The sequence below is a fragment of the Pristiophorus japonicus genome, chromosome 4 (assembly GCF_044704955.1).
Source record: "Pristiophorus japonicus isolate sPriJap1 chromosome 4, sPriJap1.hap1, whole genome shotgun sequence".
NCBI lineage: Eukaryota > Metazoa > Chordata > Chondrichthyes > Pristiophoridae > Pristiophorus > Pristiophorus japonicus.
In genome coordinates, this window is record NC_091980.1 from 50,683,890 (window position 1) to 50,710,772 (window position 26,883).

General features: G+C 46.0%; 1 protein-coding gene across 15 annotated transcripts in view; it reads left to right on the forward strand.

Annotated features, from left to right (window-relative positions):
* The window catches only part of LOC139262901 (rap guanine nucleotide exchange factor 6-like), a 448,770-nt gene that overhangs the window by 145,240 nt on the left and 276,647 nt on the right, over positions 1-26,883 (forward strand). The window contains exon 1 of one of the 15 annotated variants that reach the window (XM_070878180.1): positions 2,620-3,058. The exons of 13 other annotated variants lie outside the window; for them this stretch is intronic. In XM_070878180.1, the coding sequence (XP_070734281.1) occupies positions 3,047-3,058 (12 nt within the window). In that variant the 5' untranslated portion in view covers positions 2,620-3,046. Of the gene's footprint in view, positions 1-2,619; positions 3,059-26,883 lie in introns of those variants that run through there. One more of the 15 variants, XM_070878177.1, reaches the window with a different exon arrangement.

Here is a 26,883-nt window from a genome sequence, read left to right on the forward strand (position 1 = left end):
GCATGAGTAGGCTCACACGTGCAGGCAGCAGGCTGATTCGAAGGACCACGTTGAATGATAGCACATTGCATCAACCGAAGCATAGCTGACTGACACATCCCCATGAACCGAAGCATGGCTAGCCCGCGCAGTACTTAACATTGAGCAAAGCCAGACTGGAATTTGCAGGACTTGCCCCCTCCCTCGAGTGTGGGCCCAGATTGTGCAGTGGTGGTTTCTTTTCTCCAGGCAGGACCCATCAAAGCAGTGACCTTCTCTTCCAAGGGTATTAATGGGTGCAGATTTGCCGGTTCATTTGTTGTGTACCACTTTCCTCTGCAAAGATGAAAATATAACTTTTTAGAAAGAGTGTCTTTCTGCTGGGTGACATATACAGATGGTCATATTTACAATTGCAATTCCATTGAAAAATGAAAATGTTACTTACACTAACTACTTGACCAATATCCTGTCACTTTTTGCACTGGCTTCCAGACCTCTGGGTCACCATTGCACAGTAATCTTCTGCAAGTTGGTTCCAGTGTTTCTTCATTTCTTTGGGTGGAACTTTTATGTGACCTGTGCTGGTATCCAGCTCCTGCCATCTGCCCTCAATCACAGTAACTAGTGCCTCTACTTTATCCTGCAAGAAATTCTTGGTCCTGTCGCCTTGTTGCAATCTGTATTGCAACTCCAATTTTTCCAAATGATAATTACAGTTCTCACACGGCACTCAACGTTCTCTCACACATACAACTGGCTCTTTAAAAATAGCCAATTACAGACCAGGAACTGTATTGCGCATGCGCACCCGTAGGAATCACGTCAAAAACGTACTTTTTTTCCCGCGCATGCGAAGAAGGGGCGACATTATTTATTCGCCGCAGACAGTAGGCTCCACCCCACGAGGCTACTGGACAGGGTGCACAGCACCAATTCTGAAAAATACAGTGGGAAACTTGGCACATTTAGTTTTGGAGTAGTCTAGCCTAGAAAAATGGGCGTAACTCTGGCAGTATGCCAAAAACTGCTTTGGGCAAAATTGAGCCCATGGAGTATAAAAGCAAGGAAGTTATCATGAACCTTTATAAAATAGCCGATTGCAGACCAGGAACTGTATTGCGCATGCGCACCCATAGGAATCACGTCAAAAACGTACTTTTTTTCCCGCGCATGCGAAGAACTGGAGTATTGTGTCCAATTCTGGGAACCACACTTTAGGAAGGATGTGAAGACCTTAGAAAAGATTTACGAGAATGGTTCCAGGGATGAGAAGCTTCAGTTACGTGGATAGACTGGAGAAGCTGGGGTTGTTCTCCTTAGAGCAGAGAAGGTGAGAGGAGATTTGATAGAGGTATTCAAAATCATGAGGGGCCTAGACAGAGTAGATTGAGAGAAACTGTTCCCATTGGCAATAGGATCGAGAACCAGAGAACACAGATTCAAAGTGATCAGCGAAAAGAGCCAAAGGTGACATGAGCAAAAACTTTATTACATAGCAAGTGGTTAGGATTTGGAATGCACTGCCCGAAAGAGTGGTGGAGGCAGACTCCAATTTGGCTTTCAAAATGTGGATAAGTACATGAAGGAAAAAAATTGTAGGGCTACGGAGAAAGGACGGAGGAGTTGGGACTAGCTGAAGTGCTTTTGTAGAGAGCCGGCACGGGCTGAATGGCCGCCTTCTGTGCTGTAACAATTCTATGACTCTGATTCTATGTACACCAGCAACAATAGGAATATAGACTAGAATCTATGCACCAGAAATACAAGTTTGATTTTATTTTGAAGAACAACAAATGGGGATGGTGTGACTTAAAATAAAAATGTTTAAAGAATTGTGCTACTTGTAGCAAATTAAATTTGGAATAAGTTTTTGCCAAGTGGTATTGCCCATTAATTTCCTCGGATAGTAATAGTTAATTTTCAGTGTAATAATTCAGAATTGTAACAGTATCATTGTGGTTAATATAAATGTACATATTTTATGAAATAATTTTAGTTAATTCATACAGATTTAATTTTCAAAATGAAATAGAGCAATTAATTGTATGTCACCTGCAATTCTCAGGCCTGTCTTGAGGCTAAATCCTCTGTTTGTGTGTGACAGAGCGCTCAAGCAACTGGACCCGTTAGTTCAGTGGACACTGGTTGGCCTATGGGGCTTCATAAATTGTTTTTTTTATCATCTGTTTATTTCTCTGCTCTGTCCTGCCTTGTATCACCTACAGAGGTTGGGCCTTTATTGTTTGTATTAATTGCTATTACCGTTTGTTGAAGCAGCAGGAGTCCAACAAGGCAAAGAAAACGGTGATGTGATCACTTGGGCATATAGACAACTGTCTTAGAGATTTTTTAGGTTTAATATTTTGGTTGGAAAATGTCTCATCAATGTTATGGTGTGATTTGGCATAGTTGGAAAAGTAGGGGCGGGAGGGGGAGAGAGTGGCATCCTGCTTTGCAAAGTTTAAATCATAGTCACAGCACATTTGTCTTCTACACTGTATTGATAAGCTGCAGCTGCCAGATAGCAGTTGAAGGCTCAAGCTGGTATGCAGGCAGAATTGTCGACTTCAGAGCAATTTAACCATGTTTTTTTGAACCAACCGAGGCTGTGAGGTCATTTTCGGCAGGAAATGCACATGCCTTGCTCCTGGTGAGCAGACAGCCAATTTCAATGCTGCCTTTCCCATTTAGAGAATGGAAGGGAAAAAGCTGTAAAAGAGGAAGCTCGAGTCTGGAAAAGAAACGTTGAGAGACAAACCATGTTTCTGGCCTAAAGCAAAGCAACTTGTAACGGTTTTGAAGTGCAACTTTATTTTTGCAACTGTTTTTTTCCTAAGAAAGATTTTATTTTTTTTGGAAGCCTTTTTATCAAGCATAGCAGAATTAAGCAGACCGGATGGAGTTGGAGTAGAACAGTAATATCTGTTAACTGACACTTACGGTACAACCCAGCCTCAGGATAGAGTTGGTAATGTACTTCGACTACGCTACATGACAGGAAGTTGTTTTCTGCGAGGATGGTACTTTAACTTGTCGATATAATCTAGAAAATACACCTTAAGTTATGCAGTTACCGGTATGTTTTATTTCTTTTAAAGTTTGATGTGTTTCTGTGCAGTGAAAGTGTCAGTTGCAGTTTTTAGGATTTTATTTCAGCAGATTTCCTCCGTAAACAATTGTACGGGTAAATTTGCTGTGTTTCGGTGCTGAGGTTGAAAGGAAGTTCTCTGATTTTGTGAAAACAATAAAACTAAACGCTTTGTTTTAATGGACCTGTCAGTGAGTCAGAATGCTTTTGAATGATTAACTGTGCAGTGCAGTGAGGTTGTTTAAATCATTGTTTATTGGAGCGTTTTTAAGTAATTGATCAGCAGTTGTAATTTAACTTATTTGTAACTGCATTATTTCTTTTTGAAGCCAATATAAATTGTTTGATGTTGTCCTTGCTGCAGGATTGTACTTAAAGTAGCAATGCTCTTTGGATTGTTTAAGGAGTCATGATTCAAATAAGGTTTAAACATTATATAAAGCATTATTCAGCAATTCAATCTCTGCTTATGAAGCTCAATGTTTAGTCTTAGCTACAGCACTCTGCCTAGATTTAGTCAACTGACACATTGACAGATACTGTTTAAGGGAATGTCTTCAACTTGCTCTATACTCTAATTGGTATGAAATATTAACACTTGGAGAAGCAAAGGAATTGCTATAAATGTTGATGCTGTATCATTACAAAAAGGGCATTTTGATCATATGAGAGAACAGTGAACATTTTCATTGCAATAAAGTCAGGTAGTGACATTTTTTGTAAAGTAATAATGACCCAGAGTTTCCTTGGAGCTGCTTCCACTCCACAGCCTTAACCTTGCGTGTAAACAGGGTGTCTGTTCCCTCGACCACTTCCTGCTCCCTCAACCCTATTCGTATCAAACTGCTGACCACTCAACTTTCCTTTACTGGCTTCCATGTTAGCTAACATTGTTAACGGTTCTCTTTCCTCAGGTACTGTCCTCCTTCCCTCAAATCTGCCATTATCACTTGTCTCCTCAAAAAACAATCCTCGACTCCTTCCTCCCCCCACCCCCCACCGAACCCCGTCTTTGCAAACTACTGCCCCATCTCCAACCTCCCTTTCCTCAACAAAGTCCCTGAACGTGTTGTCGCCTCCCAAATCCGTGCCTATCGTTACACAACTCCATGTTTGAATCCCTCCAATTAGGTTTCCACCCCTGCCATAGTACCGAAACGGCTCTCATCAAATTCACAAAAGACATCATTTGTGATCGTGACAAATATAAACTCTCCCTCTTTTTCCTTCTCAACTTGACTGCAGCCTATGATGCAGTTGACCAATCTATCCATCTCCAATGTCTCTCTACAGTTGTCTAGCTGGGTGGGACTGCACTCGCCTGGTTCCATTCTTATTTATCTAATCATAGCCAGAGAATCACTTGCAACAGCTTCTCTTCTCACCCCTGCATTATTATCTCTGGTGTCCCCAAGGATCAGTCCTTGGCCCCCTCCTATGTCTCATCTACATAAGAAATAGGAGCAGAAGTAGGCCACGTGGCCCCTCAAGTCTGCTGCGCCATTTAATAAAATCATGGCTGATCTGGACTCAGTTCCACTTCCCTGCCTGCTCCCCATAACCATTTATTCCCTTGTTGCTCAAAAATCTGTCTCTCTCCGCCTTTAAATATATTCAATGACCCAGCCTCCACAGCTCTCTGGGGCAGTGAATTCCATAGATTTACAATCGTCTGAGAGAAGCAATTCCTCCTCACCTCAGTTTTAAATGGGCGGCCCCTTATTCTGAGTCTATGTCCCCTAGTTTTAGTATCCCCTATGAGTGGAAATACCCTCTCTGCATCCACCTTGTTGAGCTCTCTCATTATCTTACGTTTCGAGAAGATCACCTCTCATTCTTCTGAACTCCAATGTGTTTAGGCTCAACCTGTCATCATAAGCTGCCCCTTGCCGACCTCATCCGAAAATGCAGTGTTAGTTTCCACATGTACGCTGATGACACCCAGTTCTATCTCATCACCACTTCTCCAGACTGCTTGTTTGACATCCTGTACTGGATGAGCAAAAACTTTCTCCAATTAAATATTGGGAAGACCGAAGCCATTGTTCTCGGTCCCTGCCACAAACTCCGTTCACTAGCCACTGACTCTTAATAACATCTGTCTGAGGCTGAACCACACTGTTCGTAACCTTGGTGTCGTATTTGACTCTGAAATGAGTTTTCGACCACATATCTGCAGCAATAACTAAGACCACCTATTTTCACCTCTGCAACATTGCCCGTCTCCGCCCCGTCTCAGCTCATCCGCTGCTGAAACCCTCATCCATGCCTTTGTTACCTCTCGACTCAACTGTTCCAAAGCACTCCCGGCTGGCCTCCCATATTCTACCCTACATAAACTTGAGGTTATCCAAAGCTGCCCTTGTCCTAACTCGCACCAAGCCCCGTTCACCCATCACCCCTGTGCTCACTGACCTACATTGGCTCCTGGTTAAGCAACAACTCAATTTCTAAATTCTCATCCTTGTTTTCAAATCCCTCCATGGCCTCGTCCCTCCCTATCTCTGTAAGCTCCTCCAGCCCTACAACCCCTGAGATCTGTGTTCCTCGAATTCTGCCCTCTTGAGCATCACTGATTATAATCGCTCAACGATTGGTGGCCGTGCCTTCTGTTGCCTAGGCCCCAAGCTCTGGAACTCCCTCCCTAAATCTTTCCGCTTCTCTACCTCTCTTCCTTTAAAACCTACCTCTTTGATTAAGCTTTTGGTCATATGCCCTAATTTCTCCTTGTGTGGCTCGGTGTCTAATTTTTTATCTTATAATACTCATGTGAAGTACCTTGGGACATTTTACTACATTAAAGGTACTATATAAATACAAGTTGCTGTTGTTCTGTCACACTTCTGATGAAGTTACTGTTGTATATGTGGACTTGTATTTACTCTGTACATCCACCAGAGGGCTCATCGTCTGGAGTCCCAAGGGATCCTATAATCCCTTGGGAGCACAGGTATTTGAGGAGGCTTCACAGGTTGGAGAGGCACTCTGGAGACCTGCAATAAAAGACTACTGTCACACTTTACTTTGAGCTCACAGTGTTCAGTCTGACTTTTTCTCCACACACAACAACTGGCGACGAGATACAGATAGCGAACCCAAAGATGCAGAGAGCAGTGGCCATCCTGGAGAAATTCTCGGAGAGAGATGATTGGGAAACTTTTTTGGAGTGACTCGACTAATACTTCGTGGCCAATGAGCTAGATGGGGAAGAGAGCGCTGCCAAACGTAGAGCGATCCTCCTCACCGTCTGTGGGGCACCAAGGTATGGCCTCATGAAGAATCTGCTCTCTCCAGCCAAACCCATGGAGAAATCGTACGACGATTTGTGCACACTGGTCCGAGAGCATTTGAACCCGAAGGAAAGCGTTCTGATGGCAAGGTACCAGTTCTACATCTACAAAAGGTCTGAAGGTCAGGAAGTGGCGAGTTATGTCACCGAGCTAAGACGCCTTGCAGGACATTGCGAATTTGAAGCACCTGCTCAGATTTTTTCGTACTTGGCATTGGCCATGAAATCATACTTCGCAAACTTTTGACTGTAGAGACCCCAACCTTGAGTAAGGCCATAGCGATAGCCCAGGCGTTCATTGCCACCAGTGACAATACGAAGCAAATCTCTCAGCACACAAGTGCTGCTACAAGTACTGTGAACACAGTGATGTTGTTTTCGAATCGTAACGTACAGAGCAGGTCATACGTACCTGCAGCTGCACATCCGCAGATGTCTCCGAGTCCACCATCAAGGGTGATGAACGCAAGGCCATTAACACCTTGTTGGCGCTGCGGGGGTGATCATCGTTTCCATTAATGCCGATTCAAAGAGTAAGTTTGCAAGGGCTGTGGAACAATGGGACACCTCCGACGAGTGTGCAGGCAAGCTGCCAAGCCTGTTAAGCCTGTTAAACCTGCAAACCGCTATGTTGCAGAGGAGGACAGATCCGTGGAGGTTCACGATGAACCAGAGCCTCAGACCGAGGAGGCAGAGGTACATGGGGTGCACACATTCACCACGAATTGTCCCCCGATAATGCTGAATGTTGAACTAAATGCACTCCCGGTGTCAATGGAGCTGGACACGGGCAAGCCAGTCCATCATGGGCAAAAAGACTTGAAAGGTTGTGGTGCAACAAGGCCTCAAAGTCAGTCTTAACTCCAGTTCGCATGAAACTAAGAACTTGCATGAAAGAACTGATTCCTGTAATTGGCAGTGCTACCGTAAAGGTCTCCTACGATGGAGCGGTGCACAAGCTTACCACTCTGGGTGGCGCCGGGTGATGGTCCCACGCTGCTCGGCAGGAGCTGGCTAGGAAACGTTGGAACTAGGACGACGCCCGAGTGCTATCACCCACTGACGACACTTCGTGTGCCCAGGTCTGAAACAAATTTCCTTCGCTGTTCGAACCAGACATTAGGAAATTCCAAGGAGCAAAAGTACAAATCCACCTAATTCCGGGGACGCGACCCATCCATCACAAGGCGAGAGCAGTACCGTACACAATGAGAGAAAGGTTAGAGATCGAGCTAGACCGGCTGCAACGAGAGAGCATCATTTCACCGATTGACTTCAACGAGTGGGCCAGTCCTCAAGGGAGACGGCACCGTCAGAATCTGTGGCGATTACAAAGTAACTATCAATCGTTTCTCCCTGCAGGACCAATACCCACTACGAAAAGCCGACAACCTCTTTGCAACGCTGGCGGGAGGAAAGACGTTCACGAAGCTGGATCTGACTTCAGCCTACATGACGCAGGAACTGGAGGAATCATCGAAGGCCCTCACCTGCATCAACACGCACAAAGGTCTCTTTGTTTATAACAGATGCTCATTTGGAATCCGATCAGTGGCGGCGATATTCCAGAGAAACCTGGAAAGTTTACTGAAGTCGGTCCCACACACCGTGGTCTTCCAGGATGACATCTTGGTCACAGGTCGGAACACAGTCGAGCACCTGCAGAACCTGGAGGAGGTTCTTAGTCGGCTCAAACGCGTGGGGCTCAGGTTAAAACGCTCGAAGTGCATTTTCCTGGCGCCTGAAGTGGAGTTCTTGGGAAGGAGGATTGCGGCGGACGGCATCAGGCCCACCAACGCGAAGACAGAGGTAATCGAGAACGCACCGAGGCCACAGAGCGTGACGGAGCTGCGGTCGTTTCTGGGACTCCTGAACTACTTTGGTAACTTCTTACCGAGTCTCAGCACACTGCTAGAACTACTACATGTCTTTACTATGAAAAGGGGGCGAATGGGTTTGGGGCAAAAGCCAAGAAAATGCCTTTGTAAAAGCGTGGAAATTGTTATGCTCAAACAAATTGCTTATGTTGCATGATCCATGTAAGCATTTGGTACTAGCATGTGATGTGTCGTCATATGGTGTCAGGTGTGTATTGCAATAAGCTAATGATTTTGGGAAACTGCAACCGGTTGCTTATGCATCCAGGAGTCTGTCTAAGGCTGAGAGAGCCTTCAGCATGATTGAAAAAGAAGCGTTAGCATCTGTCTAGGGGGTAAAGAAAGTGCATCAATACCTGTTTGGGCTAGAATTCGAATTGGAAACTGATCATAAACCACTTATATCCCTGTTTTCTGAGAGTAAAGGGATAAATACCAACGCATCGGCCCGCATCCAGGGATGGACGCTCACGTTGTCCGCATACAACTACGCCATCCGCCACAGGCCAGGCACAGAAAACTGCGTTGATGCTCTCAGTAGGCTGCCATTGCCCACCACGGGGCTGGAAATGGCACAGCCCGCAGATCTAGCCATGGTTATGGAAGCATTTGAGAGGGAGCAATCACTGTCACTTCCCGGCAGATCAAAACCTGGACAAGCCAGGACCCCTTATTATCTCTAGTCAAAAGCTGTGTGCTCCACGGGAGCTGGTCCAGTATCCCAGTGGAAATGCAGGAAGAGATAAAGCCGTTCCAGCGGCGGAAAGATGAAATGTCTATACAGGCAGATTGCCTTCTGTGGGGCAATCGAATAATGGTCCTCAAGAAGGGCAGAGACACCTTCATCAATGACCTCCACAGTACCCACCCAGGCATCGTAATGATGAAAACGATAGCCAGATCCCACGTGTGGTGGCCCGGTATCGATGCGGACTTAGAGTCCTGTGTTCACAGATGTAATATATGCTCGCAATTAAGCAATGTACCCAGGAAGGCGCCACTAAGTTTATGGTTTTGGCCCTCCAAACCGTGGTCTAGGGTACACGTCGACTATGCAGGCCCGTTCTTGGGTAAAATGTTCCTTGTGGTTAAAGACGCGTACTCCAAGTGGATTGAATGTGAGATAATGCCGGCTAGCACGTCCGCTGCCACTACTGCAAGCTTGCGATCCATGTTTGCCACACACGGCTTACCCGATGTCCTGGTGAGCGACAACGGGCCATGTTTTACCAGTGCTGAGTTCAAAGAATTCATGACCCGTAACAGGATCAAACATGTCACATCTGCCCCGTTTAAATCAGCGTCCAATGGTCAGGCAGAGAGAGTAGTGCAAACCATCAAGCAAAGCTTGAAGAGGGTAACTGAAGGCTCATTGCAGACTCGCCTATCCTGAGTCCTGCTTAGCTACCGCACCAGACCCCACTCACTCACTGGGATCCAACCTGCTGAATTGCTCATGAAAAGAGCACTTAAGACAAGGCTCTCGTTAGTTCACCTTGATCTACATGAGCAGGTGGCTTCAACAAAGTGCATACCATGATAGCAAATGTGTCACGCGAGATTGAAATTAGTGATCCTGTATTTGTATTAAATTATGGGCAAGGTCCTAAGTGGCCTCCCGGCACTGTCGTGGCCAAAGAGGGGAGCAGGGTGTTTCGGGTCAAACTTTCAACTGGACTCATTCACTGGAAACACTTGGACCAAATCAAACTCAGATTCAGACTATCCTGAGCAACCCACCATGGACCCTACCTTTTTTGATCCCCCAACATACACACCAGTGGCAACCGACACCACGGTTGACCACGAAGCAGAACCCATCATCCACAGCAGCCCTGCAGGGCCCAAGACACTCGGCAGCCCAGCAAGGCCAGCTGCACTGCAGCCCAGCGAGGGCCCAACAAATGATTCAACAACACCAGCTTTCACACCGAGACGATCAACCAGGGCCAGATCGACTCACATTGTAAACAGTTACACCTATTGACTTTGGGGTGGGGGTGTTATATATGTGGACTTGTATTTACTCTGTACAGCCACCAGAGGGCTCATCTTCTGGAGTCCCAAGGGATCCCATAATCCCTTGGGAGCACAGATATTTAAGGAGGAGAGACACTCTGGAGACCTGCAATAAAAGACTAAGGTCACACTTTACTTTGAACTCAGTGTTCAGTCTGACTTTTTCTCCATACACAACAGTTGCGGTGCCGATCGGGGACAGCTCCAAGGAAATTTCAGGCCACTGTGTTTTAAGATTTTACCCTAACTTTTAGCAAACACAGGTGACAGATTTACCAAATATTTTTTTGTAAAATCATTGTTTAACATTTGAATGAATAATGTTCTATATAGCAAAAAGGCAATTAGCTCAGAAAAGTAGAGTACATTATTAATGAAATTATATTTTTATGTTCGCTAATTCTAATAACTTTTAGCATCATGTTATAAAATATTTTCTCATGATGCATGTCTACTTGAGAAATGGTTGGAACATCTGTTCTGCTGGTGTTGAGGAAAAATATTACTCACAAAATTCCAACAAGAAACTCAAAAGTTCCAAGAAGAGAGAACTACAAGTGTTATGCGGTTAAAAATTGATTTTCCCGAATGCATCAAGTGTGGTACTGAGTTATGGTTACCAAGAAGTATCCAGATTCAATCCTGATCTGTGCTGCGTTTGCTGATATTGGTCAGACAGTGATGGGGAAACCAGAGATGTGGTCTTAATTACCTGTAAGCTAGAGAGAGGAAGATAACTGGACCTTTGTTATCCAGTGACACTTGTTAGAAAGTGCACATATGCGGTGAGAACAGGCACACAGCTGTGTTGTATACTTCATTGAATAGCTTGCCAACACAACCCACCTCAGCTTACACCTGTACATTGGCTTCTTGGCTGAGGTACCAGAGGGCTGTTGTTGACCACGAACTACATTCCCGCATTGGAGGACTGGGAAAATTTAATTGTGGGTAAATGGTCTGACCAGAACTTGGAAAAAAATTTGAAAACATATCCTTGCCCTGTTCAAGGGAAACTGCTGACCAGAATGTCGCACCTTTTTCAAATAGTCCAAAATCTTTACATGCATATTAAAGTTGCATTTTTATGTAAGAATATCGGAACAGGAATAGATCATTCAGCTCCTTGCTTGTTCCATCATTCACTGAGATCATGGTTTATCTGTACCTTAATTCCATTTATCTATCTTTGATCCATATTGTTTGAAACCCTTACTTAAGAAGAATCTGTCAATCTCAGTCTTGAAAATTTCAATTGACCCAATGTGAACAGCTTTTTGGGGAAAGAATTCCATATTTCCATTACTGATAGTGTGCGCAAGGGATTTCACTCCTGAACAGCCTACCTCTAATCTTAAAATGTTGCCCCCTTCTTCTGCATTCCCCCACCAGATGAAATAGCTTCTCTGAATCTATTCTATCAAATCCATTTTTCATTTTAAACATCTGTTAGATCACCAATCAATCTTCTACACTTGGGCGAATACAAGCTAAGTTTATATAACGTGTCTTCATAATTTAACTCTTTAAACCCTTGTTTTAATCTGGTGAATCTGCGCTTTACAATTCTCCAAGGTCACAATATCCATCTTGAGTTACAGCGCCTAAAACTGAGTGCAGTACTCCAGATAGGGGTCTGACCAAGGCTCATATCACTGAAGCATAACTTCCTCTTTGAATTCCAACCCCATTGAGATAAAGGCCAACATTTCATTCGCTGTTTTGATTACTTTTTGTCCCTGCGAAATAGATTTTAGTGATACGTGTACCTTGACACCCAAATCTTCTAATTTCTAATCTCTCGCCATCAGGAAAATATTCCGATTCGACTTTCTTGGATCCAAATTAGATGACTTCACACTTCCCCACATTGAACTCCATCTGCCACAGTTTTGCCCACTCATTTAATCTGCTTTTATCCCTTTGTAAATTTATGCTCTCATCTGCACAACTTACTGTGCCTCCTAATTTAGTGGCATCTGCAAAGTTGGATATACCTTATTCCTTCATCCAAGTCATTGATATATATGGTAAAAAGCTGAAGTCCCAGTACAGATCACTGGGGAATACCACTTGTCACATTCTGTCAATCAGAGTACATTTCCTTTATCCCGACTCTGTCTCATACCTCCCAACCAATTACCAATCCATGTCTCAAGGTTACCTCTAATTCCATGCATTCACATTTTTGGTAATCTAATTGCTTTTGTTTTTAATTATAATGCTTTCATAGTTTATATTGGCTTTAAAAAAAAACTTACACATTGCGATTAGAGACCCCTTCCCAGTCGTCTTTAAGCAGAAATACTTGTGTGTTTTTAAAAAAAAAACATTGGTGCTAGTTAAGGTGATGAATATCCATCCTGGGAAATGTCAGTATGATCCGTTCTAGGGCTGTAAACAGAATGGGTAAGACTCATAGCATACTTCTCTATTATTTTCCAACAATCTGCTTTAATCCAAATCTTGGGATCGCTACCTAATTCACCAGTGTGACATTTCCATTTCTCACACCAGTCACCTTCATGGCCTCTATGACTTAAATTTCCAATTTAGAACTAGTATACAAGGTTTGTGCTGTTGATGTACTTGCACGAGAAACTGTGAAACAAGACATTAACACATCAAGGTGGAAATATCTTAAACCACATAAACTATATGTAGGCCAGTCATTTGTATAGGGAGGGAAAGAGAACCTGAGAATGAGTTATGCTATGCTGCTGTAGAGCACCACCTAGCGGTTGGCTTTTATAGCAGCATTGGCAGAGGCTCGGCATCAGGTCTCAATTATAGTTGTGCGTACTGACCGGTTCGCATAGCATAGCTTCATTAATTTCTTTACCCCCCCACCACCAGCTCTGTGGGCATGAGGAAGAGCCCCCAAGGTCCCCATATACTATCTTGTTAACATCATGTACTGATCTTTATCCATTCGTTCTAGCAATCTTCACAGCATTGTGTCTATTATTTCTTCTACTAAGTCTGTAAGCAAAAGTCTCTAAGTCTAGAACTCTAATTTCTGGCAGAGAGGCGACAGCTCCAAGCTTGTCTGTCTAGTATATCTAACAGCAAGATCGAGCGTATGAATGTTAATATGGATGGAGCAGTTTAGGAGATCAAGATAGCAGTGAATTCAGAGGACTTGAGAGGGAGGTTGAAATCACCAAGGATATGGAGACTGAGATGAAACTTGGGGTGAGGAGTGATAAACGAGGATTTTAAAGGAGAGGGGTGGAATAAGGTGAGGTGCTCAAAAGAGGGGAAGATGCCTCAGAAGTAGGGCAAGAGACCATGAAGTTACTTACTGACCAGAACTCCTCTGCCACTGTGGCATATGATGATGATTGGGGGGACAGATGGGGAAAGCACTGCCAGGCAGGGCGACTTTGATTCGGGAAAAGGTCCCGCCACTGTCAACTAAGTTTCAGTCAAATGGATGTCAATGTGATCATCCACAATAAGGTCATATTTGAAGTCTTGATAATGCAAAGTGACTATGTTTTGTATTTAATAATTTTACTAATTAGCAGTGAGCAGAATTCTGGCATAACTTCCTTAGTGAATTGTTTAAGGCTTTTCATATCTGGGGTGCTATATCTGTAGCAGATTTTTGGACAATAGTGGCATTGTCTGGTTATAGGCAATGTTGCACAGAATTTAATACTGTAAAATCTTGTGTGTAAGTCATTAAATTGCATTCTTATTCATTTTAGGAGAATCTTACTGGTATAAATATCAATATTACAAAATCATAGGAACTTACTGAAATGTTTCTTCTTTATAATGCAGGGTTTTAATATAGTGTAGATCACTAACACACCTTGAAATAATGCTGTTCACCTTACAATGCTGCATATTCGTCGCTTCAAAACTCCCCCAATTTAATTTTTTTTTACACAGATCAGTGCAGTACTAAACACCTCGTCTAGTCATGAGCTTTTGTGTTAGATTCTGTGGGCCCAAGTTTCGGCCTCAGTTGCTCCTGATTTTTTGGAGCAACTGGTGTAGAACGGAGAATCTTAGAAATTCATGTTCTCGGCATTTAGTTTGCTCCAGTTCTAGTCAGTTAGAACAGTTTCACTTTGGAACAGAATTTTTTTTTCAAAAGGGGGCGTGTCCGGCCACTTATGCCTGTTTTCAAAGTTTCGGCAGTGAAAACTTACTCCAAACTAACTTAGAATGGAGTAAGTGAAGATTTTTGTACGCTCGAAAAAACCTTGTCTGCTCTTTAGAAAATCAGGCGTAGGTTACAAATCAGGCGTAGGGAATGGGGGGGGAGGGGTTTAAAGGGAAGTTTACAAACATTAAACACTTCAGTTTTACAAATAAAGAGCCATCATCAATAATAAATGATAAAAACATCAATAAATCAACCAATAAATCAATCAAAAAAAATTAGTAAATATTTTTTTTAAATCAATAAACATCAGAAACATTTTCTACTTACCGACTGCAGCACCGGGAGCCCTCCAACAGCGTGCTGGGATGCCCCCCCCCCCCCCCAACCCCAGTGTGTCTCTGTCAGTGTCTCTATCTCTCTGTCTGTGTGTGTCTCTCACTCTATGTCTGTCAGTGTCTGTGTTTCTGACAGCGAGGAGTGGGGGAGAGGGGGTGGTGGGGGGAGGGGGGTGACAAGGGAGGGAGGGGAGGGGGGAAGAGAGAGAGAGAGAGAGAGAAGGGGGAGAGAGAGAGAGAGAGAGAGAGAGAAAGAAAGAGAAAGAAAGAAAGGAGAGGGAGGCTGAATGGGCCGGGCCCAAGACTTCGAGCTTAGACTTACCGGGTTGACAGGTAGGTGGCGTCGGGGTCGGGGCGGAGGGGAGGTCGGTCAGTCGGAGATTGGTGGGGGGCGGAGATCGGTCGGGGGGGGGGGTGTGGTGGGGGTCGGTCGGGAGGGGAGGGGGGGGGGTGGTGGGGGTCGGTCGGGAGGGGAGGGGGGGGGGTGGTGGGGGTCGGTCGGGAACGGAGACGGAGGGTGGGGGGGGGCGGTCCGGCGGGGGGGGGGAGCGGGCGTCAAGTCGGGTCCGGTCCAGAGGAAGCAGGAGCTGGGCGTGGGGGGCAGCCTTATGCACGCAGCCCCAGTGAGGCCATTCGGCCAGGGCTAGGGGGCTGCGTGCTTCGGGCCCCTCCCACACAATTTTGGGCGCCTGGAGCTACTGCACATGCGCGCCCACTGTAGCACGCATGTGCAGAGGTCCCGGCACTGTTTTCAGCGCAGGGACCTGGCTCTGCCCCCTATAGCTCGTGCTGCGCCTCGCCGAGCTGCAAACGACCTGCAGGGAGCCGGAGAATCTGGAAGTTTTTTTTAGGCGCACTTTGTGGCGTGAAAAACGGGCGTCCAGGTCGGGGCTGCGCCGTTCTAGGCCCGGCCCGAAACTTGGGCCCTGTAAGCCGTGAGCTAGATTTTGTATTCCCCATTTACATTTAATCCAACTCTTAATAATTCTGCTTAGAGTAAGCTGCTCTTATTTTGCTTAGCGCACTGCATCTGATGCATGGATTTTGCAAAGTAAAATTGTGCTCGCCTCAGATCGCAATTGAACAGGCTGGAAATGCCAAGCAAAGGTGCTTGCTTTGAAATCAGAGATTTTTGACAGTTCAATAGCATGGTATGTTGCAACATCAACACATAATATGATAGAATACTGGGATGTGGGTTCGCAACTATAATCCTCCAAAATGCTGAGTTACTTATTTCAACAATGCTGCTGTGAGGTGAAGCTGAGCCAGAGGCCGAGCTCCCTCCACCTCTTCTCCCGCACCCTCTTCCCAGAGAAGATGAAGTGTTGTCACAACAACAACAATGATTTGCATTTATATAGCACATAGTAAAACATCCCAAAGTGCTTCACAGGAGCGTTATCAAACAAAATTTGACTCCAAACCACGTAAGGATATATTGGGACAGGTGACCAAAAGTTTGGTCAAAACGATGGGTTTTAAGGAGAAGAAAGAGGTGGAGAGGTTTAGGGAGGAAATTCCAGAGCTGAAGGCACAACCGCCAATGGTGGAGCAATTAAAATCAGGGATGCACAAGAGGCCAGAATTGGAGGAGCACAGAGATCTCCTGAGGGTTGTTAGACTGGAGGAGGTTAATTAAATGGGGTGGGACGAGGCCATAGAGGGATTTGAAAACCAGAATGAGAATTCTCAAATTGAGGCATTGCTGGATTGGGAGCCAAAGTCGGTTAGTGAGCACGGGGTAATGGGTGAGCAGGACTTGGTGCGAGTTAGTATATGGGCAGCAGGGTTTTGGATGAGCTCAAGTTTATGGAGGATGGAAGATGGGAGGTCAGCCCAGAGAGTATTGGAATAGTCACGTCCAGAGGTAACAAAGGCATGGATGAGGGTTACATCAACAGATGAGCTAATTTCGGGGCAGAGACGCGTGATGTTACGGAGGCGGAAGTAGGCGGTCTTGGTAATGGAGAGGTTGGGTTTAGAGTTCGATTGGTAGAGGACAGGGAAATGTTTGTTGGGTTGGTGTGCGAGAACAGGAAAAGCAATACAATATTTTTCAAATCAGTAAAATAAATAAATTGACAGGAGCTTTTTTTTTAAAAGATATGTATTGTCAGCAGAGGTTGGGACCAGAGATAACATTAGAAATGTACCACATCTGCCAAAAAGAGGTAGGCAGATTTTCAGCTACTATTCATCACTTGATGACTTGCAGTTTTTGAGAGACACATAGAGTGAGCGTAGACTTAGTGCTTCTTCATGGGAGAATTGTGAAAAGTCTGTGTTTCATTGCTCTTGAGTGTTATCCTGCACCTCTGACCAGCCAGTTATTGGAGCATTGTATTGTACCATTTTTGTGTTCTGACTAAGTTACAGGTTGGACCTCCCTTATCCGGGACTCCGTTATCTGGCACCACCCCTCGTCTGGCATAATTCTGGTGGCTGGGGGAGCATGCGCAGAACGTGACCTCACCCCGACTTTGGGGCCTGCTGACACTCGAGTCCACTGGGGGGGCCGCGCCAATACTCGGGCCCACTGGGGGGGTGGAGCGCCGACACTCGGGCCCACCGGGGTGGAGCGCCGACACTCGGGCCCACCGGGGGGGGCCGCGCCGACACTCGGGCCCACCCGCGGGGCCGCGCCAACACCCGGCCGCACCAAAATTTTACGGCCCGCCGACACTTCGGGCCTGCCCTGGGCACCGACCACCCTCCCTGACCTCGGGCCTCCTCCCTTTATCCGGCAAAATCCTTTATTCGGCACAGCAAGGTCCCCGAGGATGCCGGATAAGGGAGGTTCAACCTGTATTGTAATTTTTCACACATAAATTATGGGGCCAAAATTGCGCCTCATGTCTGGTTCGCGCCTCTGGGAGGAGCAAATGAGGCACAATTGCCTTTTCGCCCAGATATTCGCCTGGGGTACCCCTTAAAGGAGAAGCCCTGTGAGCCCCAGGCCACCTTTTTATTGTGCCGGTCCGCTGGCCCGGTCAAGCAGGTCCCTGTTGTCCCAGTGGCAGCCACCAAAGTGCCTGCAGAGTGCGCAGTGGCCCGCTCCTTTAACTAAAGGGGAGGGGCATTATAGCACGTCAGTGGAGCTTCCGTGTCACACTGACTTCTTCAGCGTAGCGCTGAACTCAGCACTGCGCAGATGCCCACGGGAGCGCTCCTCCACCTCGTCTGATTAGCAATACCAGGCTGTGAGAAATTGGCTCTTGGGGCTTGTTTGTGCATGTTGCAACAAGGGCACCTGAATGAAAACAGCCTGGTATTGCTAACAATACCAGCCCAATTGCACGCTGGGGGGGTGGGGGGGGACTTCCGGCCCGGGCGGTAAAAGTCCCACGTCTGGAAGGTAACCGCCTCCAAACGGGATATGGGGCAATTTCGGCCCCTATGTGTTTATATTAAAAAAAATAGCACCAGACTTGGATGTGGATTAGATACAAATGGAGGAAAGAAAAAAAAATTATGCTTGAGGGGATGTATGCAAAAAAAAAACTATAGTGGCTTCTGAAAGCATATGTCTTCTCAGCTGTGAGAAATTGGCTCTTGGGGCTTGTTTGTGCATGTTGTAACAAGGGCACCTGAATGAGAACAGCCTGGTATTGCTAACATCTGTAAGACTACTGTTCTGCAAAGAACTGTTTGCTGGAAATCTGGAGATGTAGTATTTGGCAATTTCAGTGTAATGTCTTCAATTAACTTTTGGTGGTTGAATAAACTTTCACAGCTGACTAAAATGTTCAAATCTTCAGAGTTATTGTGAACATTTGATCTGTCTGAAATAACCCATGTATTAAGTAGTAAATTCTCTGGACACTGCAGCTTGTGCCCAGGCGTTAACATAACACTGCTTTGAAAATCTGTGTTTTGGTCTCCTAACTTGAGGAAGGACATTCTTACTATGAGTGCAGCGAAGGTTCACCAGACTGATTCCTGGGATGGTGGGACTGACATATCAAGAAAGACTGGATCAAGTGGGCTTGTATTCACTGGAGTTCAGAAGAATGAGAGGGGATCTCATAGAAACGTTTAAAATTCTGATGGGTTTAGACAGGTTAGATGCAGGAAGAATGTTCCCAATGTTGGGGAAGTCCAGAACCAGGGGTCACAGTCTAAGGATAAGGGGTAAGCCATTTAGGATCAAGATGAGGAGAAACTTCTTCACCCAGAGAGTGGTGAACCTGTGGAATTCTCTACCACAGAAAGTTGTTGAGGCCAATTCACTAAATATATTCAAAAAGGAGTTAGATGTAGTCCTTACTACTCGGGGGATCAAGGGGTATGGCGAGAAAGCAGGAATGGGGTACTGAAGTTGCATGTTCAGCCATGAACTCATTGAATGGCGGTGCAGGCTCGAAGGGACGAATGGCCTACTCCTGCACCTATTTTCGATGGGCCCAAGTTTCGGGCCCACAGAAAATAGGTGCAGGAGTAGGCCATAAAAAAACTTGCGTATTCTCCGGCTCCCTGCTGGTCCTCTGGAGTCGGGCGCGGTACAGCACGAGCTGAAGGGGGCGGAGCCAGGTCCCAGCGCTGAAAACAGTGCCGGGACCTCTGCACATGCGCGCTACAGTGGGCGCGCATGTGCAGTAGCTCCAGGCGCCCAAAACTGTGTGGGAGGGGCCCGAAGCACGCAACCCCTAGCCCTGGCCAAATGGCCTCACTGGGGCTGCGTGCATAAGGCTGTGCCTCCCACGCCCAGCTCCTGCTTCCTCCCGACACCGACCCAACTCGCGCCCCCCCCCCCCCCCCCCAGCCCCCGGACCGGACCCGCGCTCCCCCCGACCCCGACCCGACTCCCGCCCCCCCGGACCGAACCGGACCCGCGCTCCCCCCCCCCCCCCCCACCCGACCTGACCGACCTCCTCTTTCTCCCCCCCCCTCCCCCCCCCCCCCCCCCCCCCCCCCCCCAAACCGAACCGACCCGTGCTCCCGCCAACCCGCTCCCTGCCCCGGAGCCAACCCGACCCAACGCCACCTACCTGTAAATCTGGTGCTGGGGACCCTTCTCCTTTCCTCCCCGCCCCCCTTCTCCTTTCCCCCCCGCCCCCCATCTCCTTCCCCCCCCCCATCTCCTTCCCCCCCCCCAATCTCCTTCCCCCCCCCCCCCCATCTCCTTCCCCCCCCCCCATCTCCTTCCCCCCCCCCCCCATCTCCTTCCCCCCCGCCCCCTTCTCCTTTCCCCCCCGCCCCCTTCTCCTTTCCCCCCCGCCCCCTTCTCCTTTCCCCCCCGCCCCCTTCTCCTTTCCCCCCCGCCCCCTTCTCCTTTCCCCCCCGCCCCCTTCTCCTTTCCCCCCCGCCCCCTTCTCCTTTCCCCCCCGCCCCCTTCTCCTTTCCCCCCCCGCCCCCTTCTCCTTTCCCCCCCCGCCCCCTTCTCCTCCTCCCCCCCGCCCCCTTCTCCTCCTCCCCCCCGCCCCCTTCTCCTCCTCCCCCCCGCCCCCTTCTCCTCCTCCCCCCCGCCCCCTTCTCCTCCCCCCGCCCCCTTCTCCTCCTCCCCCCCCGCCCCCTTCTCCTCCTCCCCCCACCCCCTTCTCCTCCTCCCCCCCACCCCCTTCTCCTCCTCCCCCCATCATCTTCTACTCCCCCTTCTCTCCCTCCCCCTGCCCCCCTCCCCCTCCGCACCCCCTCCTCCCCCTCCCCTCGCTGTCAGAAACACACACTGACAGACAGAGTGAGAGAGACACACAGACAGACAGAGAGACCGAGACACTGACAGAGACACACTGGAGGGAGGCATCCCAGCACGCTGTTGGAGGGCTCCCGGTGCTGCAGTCGGTAAGTAGAAAATGTTTTGTTTTATTGATTTAAAAAAAAAACATTTTTTTCTTATTAATTTTTTTGGATTGATTTATTGGTTGATTTATTGATGTTTTTATCATTTATTATTGATGATGGCTCTTTATTTGTAAAACTGAAGTATTTAATGTTTGTAAACTTCCCTTTAAACCCCTCTCTTTTCCCCCCCCCCATTCCCTACGCCTGATTTGTAACCTACGCCTGATTTTCTAAAGTGTAGACAAGGTTTTTTCGAGCGTACAAAAATCTTCACTTACTCCATTCTAAGTTAGTTTGGAGTAAGTTTTCACTTCCGAAACTTTGAAAACAGGCGCAAGTGGCCGGACACGCCCCCTTTTTTGAAAAAAAAATTCTGTTCCAAAGTGAAACTGTTCTAACTGACTAGAACTGGAGCAAACTAAATGCCGAGAATTTGAATTTCTAAGATACTCCGTTCTACACCAGTTGCTCCAAAAAATCAGGAGCAACTGAGGCCGAAACTTGGGGCCTATGGCCCCAAGTTTCCATATGATTTGCTCCTGATTTTTAGGAGCAACTGGTGGAGAACGGACTATCTTAGACATTGGAATTCTCCACATTTTTTTTTCTGCAGTTCTAGTCAGTTAGAACAGTTTCACTTTGGAACAGAATTTTTTCTTCATAAGGGGGCGTGTCCGGCCACTGACGCCTGATTTGAAAGTTTCCACAGTGAAAACGTACTCCAAACTAACTTAGAATGGAGCAAATGAAGATTTTTGTAGAACTGAAAAAACCTTGTCGACACTTTAGAAAATCAGGCGTAGGTTACAAATTAGGCGTCCAGAACGAGGTTGGGGGGTGGAGGGGGGGAAGGGAAGTCATTAAATTCTACAATAAATCCTTATTTATACTTGTACAAATATTATACAAATAAATCCAACCTGAATAAACATTTATAAGCAAAGAAAAGATTAAATAAACCATCTTTCCACCTGTGTGAAAGTGCTTCAGGCAGGTTCAGTCAGCTCAGTGGTGTGGTGTCGTTCCCGCGAACGGGAGGGAGGGCCCGACCGACCGCAGTGGGTGGGAGGCAGGGAGAAGGAGGCAGCCGTTCCCGACGGCGGGTGGGGGGGGTGGGGGAGGAGGCAGTGAGAAGGCTGCAGGAAGCCTCAGAAGTTGAGGCAGCCATTCCCGACGGCGGGGGGGGCGAGGCCGTCGGGAAACGGCTGCCTCAACTTCTGAGGCTTCCTGCAGCCTTCTCACTGCTGCAAGAAGCCTCAGTGCTGATCATGGAAGGGCAATGTGCTTTTATTAAAAAATGTTCAAAAATTAAACAGCTACAAAGAACTACAAAAATGGCCGAGTGCCAATGTTTCCTTCACACTGCGCGTGCGCGAACGCTCCAACGCGCACGCGCTGCGTTGCCGGCACGAAAAAAACTAATTTAAATGGTACCCGCCCCCTCCCACTTCCAAAATCGGCGCGAGTAGTAGGCTCCGCCCCCTGGGCGCCACGCCAAGCTGCCATGGAGCTGCAGGGCGCTCCAGAATCGCACGTTTTTTTTCAGGCGCCGTTTTCGGCGCGAAAAACGGGCGCCCAGCTCGGAGGTGCGCCCATTTTGTAGCGTGTGGAAACTTGGGGCCTATGTTTCTATGTTAATTGTTGTTGAACAGAACTGTATTTTATATGGCCAGTAGGTGGTGCTGTGTAGTCCAGTAAGTGGCATCGCAACTCCTTGTTCACAGCAAGAAATTTGGCAGCCTCCATGATTTTTTTTAAATTAAAGATTTTGTTTGGTTTGCGTGTGTGTGTGTGTAGTTTAACATATGAAAATGCAATTACATCCAATCTTCGAATAATCCATATTTATGGCACTATTAAATACATATAATAGGAAATAATTGCTTTAGCACATGTAGTAATTTTCCTATGATTTTCTCAACCATATATATCTTTCTATTTTTTTTCTGGGTGATCCATTGTATAATATCAATGCTGATATCTTCATAATACTGTAATGCTATTTACCCATTGTTGCATATTGCAGTAATTTGAAAGTGAACAGTGATCAGAATTGTGGATATGATGTCATTAGTGTGGTTCAGACTCTCAATTTTTTTTAAACCTGTGATCAAGGCATGGCAGTGTCTTTATAAGCAGATCCAGTTTCCTTTGTACTGAAACCTATGTCCTGTGCACCTGACATAGGTTAGAATGCCCAGATTTAACAAATAACCCCAGTCACAGAATATTGGCCCCAAGTTTCGTGCCGCAGCGAAAACGCCACATCTCCGAGCTGGGCACCTGTTTTTCGCGTCGAAAACTGCGCCTAAAAAAAAGTCCGATATTCTGGAGCTCGATGTCTGCTTGGCGCGGCGCGCTCTTCGCAACAGGGGGCGGAGCCTAACACTCGCCGATTTTCTAAGTAGCAGGGAGCGGGTACAATTTAAATTAGCCTTCGTGGTGCCGGCAACCCTGCACGTGCGCGTTGGAGCGTTCGCGCACGCGCAGTCTCACACAAACATTGGCACTCGGCCATTTTTTAAAATACTGCAGAAAAAGTGAAGATTTGTTTCTTGGACCCCTGCAAAGGCTTGTAATTTAATTTTTTTTGATATTTCTATGTGTGAGGGAGTGCTTTTAGCAGCACTGCTGAATAAATCACCTGCTGAAATCAGTGAGTTCAGCTTTTCACTGCTAAACTTGCAGAACCGGTGCTGCATTGGTGCATGCAAAGTAAGGACTCTGTGTTTGGAGAAATAAGAGTGCCAATTCAACTTTGCAATAATACGTGGTGTTGACAATGCAGCACCCATTCTGCAAATTTAAATATAAAACTGTCGATGTGGCTGCCTCTCCCTGTCCAAATGGCCTCAGTCCCCCTCACAGCTCGAAGGCTGCTGCTGTATCTTCGGCTGCCGGCCAGCCACTGACGCCGCTGATATCCTATGGCCAAATGGCCTCACGTCCGTCCACTGCTGATTCTTTGGCTGCCGGCCAGCCACTGACGCCGCCCCTAAAGCATGGCCGAATGGCCTCTCATCGGTCCGCTGATTCTTCGGCTGCCGGTCAGCCACTGACGCCGCTGATATCTCATGGCCGAATGGCCTTGGGTCGGTCCGGTGCTGCTTCTTCGTGGCCAGCCACGAAGAGAATGAAGGCCTGCCGCTGCCGTCGAGACACTGACGCCACACCACTGCCTGTCTCCAACATGAAAGGCCTGCCTGAAGCACTTTCACATGGTAGGAACATGGTTTATTTAATTTTTCTTTGCTTATAAATTTTTATTCAGGTTGGATTTATTTGTATAATATTTGTATAAGTATAACTAAGGATTGATTGTAGAATTTAATGACTTCCCTCCCCCCCCCACCTCGTTCCTTACGCCTAATTTGTAACCTACGCCTGATTTTCTAAAGTGTCGACAAGGTTTTTTCGAGCGTACAAATATCTTCACTTGCTCCATTCTAAGTTAGTTTGGAGGAAGTTTTCACTCACGAAACTTTGAAATCAGGCGTAAGTGGCCGGACACGCCCCCTTTTGGAAAAAAAAATTCTGTTCCAAAGTGAAACTGTTCTAACTGACTAGAACTGGAGCAAACTAAATGTGGAGAATTCCGATTTCTAAGATACTCCGTTCTACACCAGTTGCTCCTAAAAATCAGGAACAAATCATGTGGAAACTTGGGGCCATTGACACTAGAGATTACATGGGATGCCACCATGTTTTCTTGTCTCTTCTGAAAGTCAGAACATTCCATGCCAATGAACCATTATATTTAGGCTAAAATTACTTGGATACATTTATTTACAGGTTAAATAATGCACAGCAAGATCCTGGCACTAAACTCTGTCTGAAATGGGTTAATATGCCCTTTTAGAACTTATTCCATAAAACCACCTTGAAGTTCCCACCATCACAGATGCTAGTCTTCAGCCAATTCAATTCACTCCATGTCGCATCAAAAAATTGATGGTTACCAGTTTACTTTTCTGTTGTGTAAAATGCATAAGGCAGGAATATGAAAGGTGGGATATTATTGTCAGCAATTGAAATATTGTTGGAAAAAGTGGAGGATAAAACCATCCCAAAATAAACAATCAGAAATTTGATAGGCAGGAAAGTAAAATAAATCAGGTTACAGCTTTTTGAGTCAATGGAATAAAGTGTTGATCTATCTTGGGATAGCAAATCCAACTACTTTGAAGTTTTAAAAAGTCAAAATGTCATTGTTTTTTCTAAGTGCACCGCTTTAAAAAGGAAGTCACAAATGATCACTGAGTTCATTGTAAATGTCATTGCAAAAGATATGAACTTGCTGTGTGATAGATAGTCAAGAGATTTATAGGACCGATTGCCTGACTTATGACTGCTTTTAAAATGCTACTAAAGCAGTATGCTACAAAAAATATTTACCAAAGATTCAACACAAGGGAAATGGAAATATGGAACTGGTTGAAATAGAGAGTCAGTTTTGAACCACCAACAACTGGGCCGACGTTACTGTTACCAGTTATGTCAATGACAAAATTGAGACCCCGCTGGAGGGGGGCGGGGGGGTAGAAAGCGCAACATATTTAGGTCCTGAAAGACATGGCAGTGATGTGTATAGAAGAATTGCGGAATATGCAATGACACATTGACGGTTGTTCCCACAATTTCAGCAGAGGAATAAGTTTCAGCAACTCATTGAGGTAAATTTTGGCCAGGAGTTGCTCCGTTTTTTTTTTTGGAGCAACTTGATTTTTCTGGAGTATCTTAAAAATCCCCATTTTGCACATTCAATTTGCGCCAGTGTAAGTGAGTTAATTTGGATTTTTTTTGTTTTTTTTCCCAAAAGGGGGCTTACCAGCCACCAATGCCAGTTTTGGCCATTTAGGCCACTTTGGCCAGCTAGTAGTTACTCCAAATCTACTTCGGCCAGTGTATGTGGCCACTTCAGAAAACCCTTGCAGAGAGTTAAGAAATCAGCGCAGGTAGGTACATCGGAGGCCAAAAGAACTTAATGACTTGATTGAAGAATGTGAATAGGATCAAACAGCTATACAGGACATCATATGACACATTTCACAAAGTTAATTTACTATACAACAGTATAGTACTGGAAGCTTAAATTACAGAAATAAAAGAAGTAAAAGATAGTTGAATTAAATTGCCCTAATATCTCAACTAATTTAAACAACTATTTGTTTGCAATGATTATACTGGGCCAAAATTGAGTCCATATTATCTAAATAAAGTCTACTTCAATAAATAAAATATTCTCTATGTTCCTCCGTTACTTATGTTCTTCTTTCACAATAGCACCAGGTGAATAAGCTTGACAAATGACACAAGAGACAAAACATATTTGCATAATTTTTTCAAAATATCCAAAAGTCCAGGAAAATGACAAGCCACTAAGAAAGTTCAAAAATAGCTACAGTGCATAAAATTTCAAACCTGAGGGCGATCGTACTGGGAGGCCACTCGGCCAGGGATAGGTGCGGGCATCAGGTCCCACATACTCAGCGGCTGCAGCACGCACACAGAGGGGCTGGGGGCGAAGAGCTACTGCGCATGCGCGGGCACGCCACTGCGCATGTGTAGATGTCCCGGCACTGTTTTCAGTGCAGGACGCTGGCTCCACCCCCGACCCGACTGGCCTCGCTGCGCGATGACTGAGGAGAGGCCGGACAGCGGCCAAAGTGGGGAGCGATTTTTATTTTTTTTTCGGCGCACTTATCAACGGAGAAAAGTGGCGCATCTCCGGTAAGTGCGCCGAAAAATGGGTGAGCCAAATTTGAGCCCAATGAGTGAGCCATTGCCTTGTCCACTACAGTTTTTAGGGCACGTTGGGGTGAAATTGGTCAACGTCAGTAGCGCAGAATAGGTTGATAGCAAATTGGCAGTCTGTTTTACACCATTGTAGCCACGAGTAAAAAAAAAAATCATTATAGATTCATTATCAGCCCGTTTTGTGCTACTAGCTTTGAATTCTTAGTTGCATCATTAGGTTTCTGCACCTCCACTATTATTTTGAACGTTTGGTAGAGGCAATGTACATTAAAGTGGTTTAGATATCTTGATAAAGCATCTTGCACAATGAAAATGCCATTTCCGTTATAATTTACATAAGACCAATTTGAATCATTTCAGAAATGTGACCTAGATGTTTCCAGCATATGAGTGGAGATGTTATTGTGACATTGACAGTAAAATCAATGACATACCGGTTGCCATTTTATGTGCTCCTGATTGGGCCCTATGGCATTTTTGTACAGATACTTTTCCAAGATGATGCAGCCACCTTTCACAATATGTTCAGGGAATAATGAGAATTTTTAAGGTGTGTTGGCGTGATGGACTTAAGATGCAAGTGCCACTATGCTACATTGCTGGAGTTGTATCTTTGATTCTCCATTCAAAGT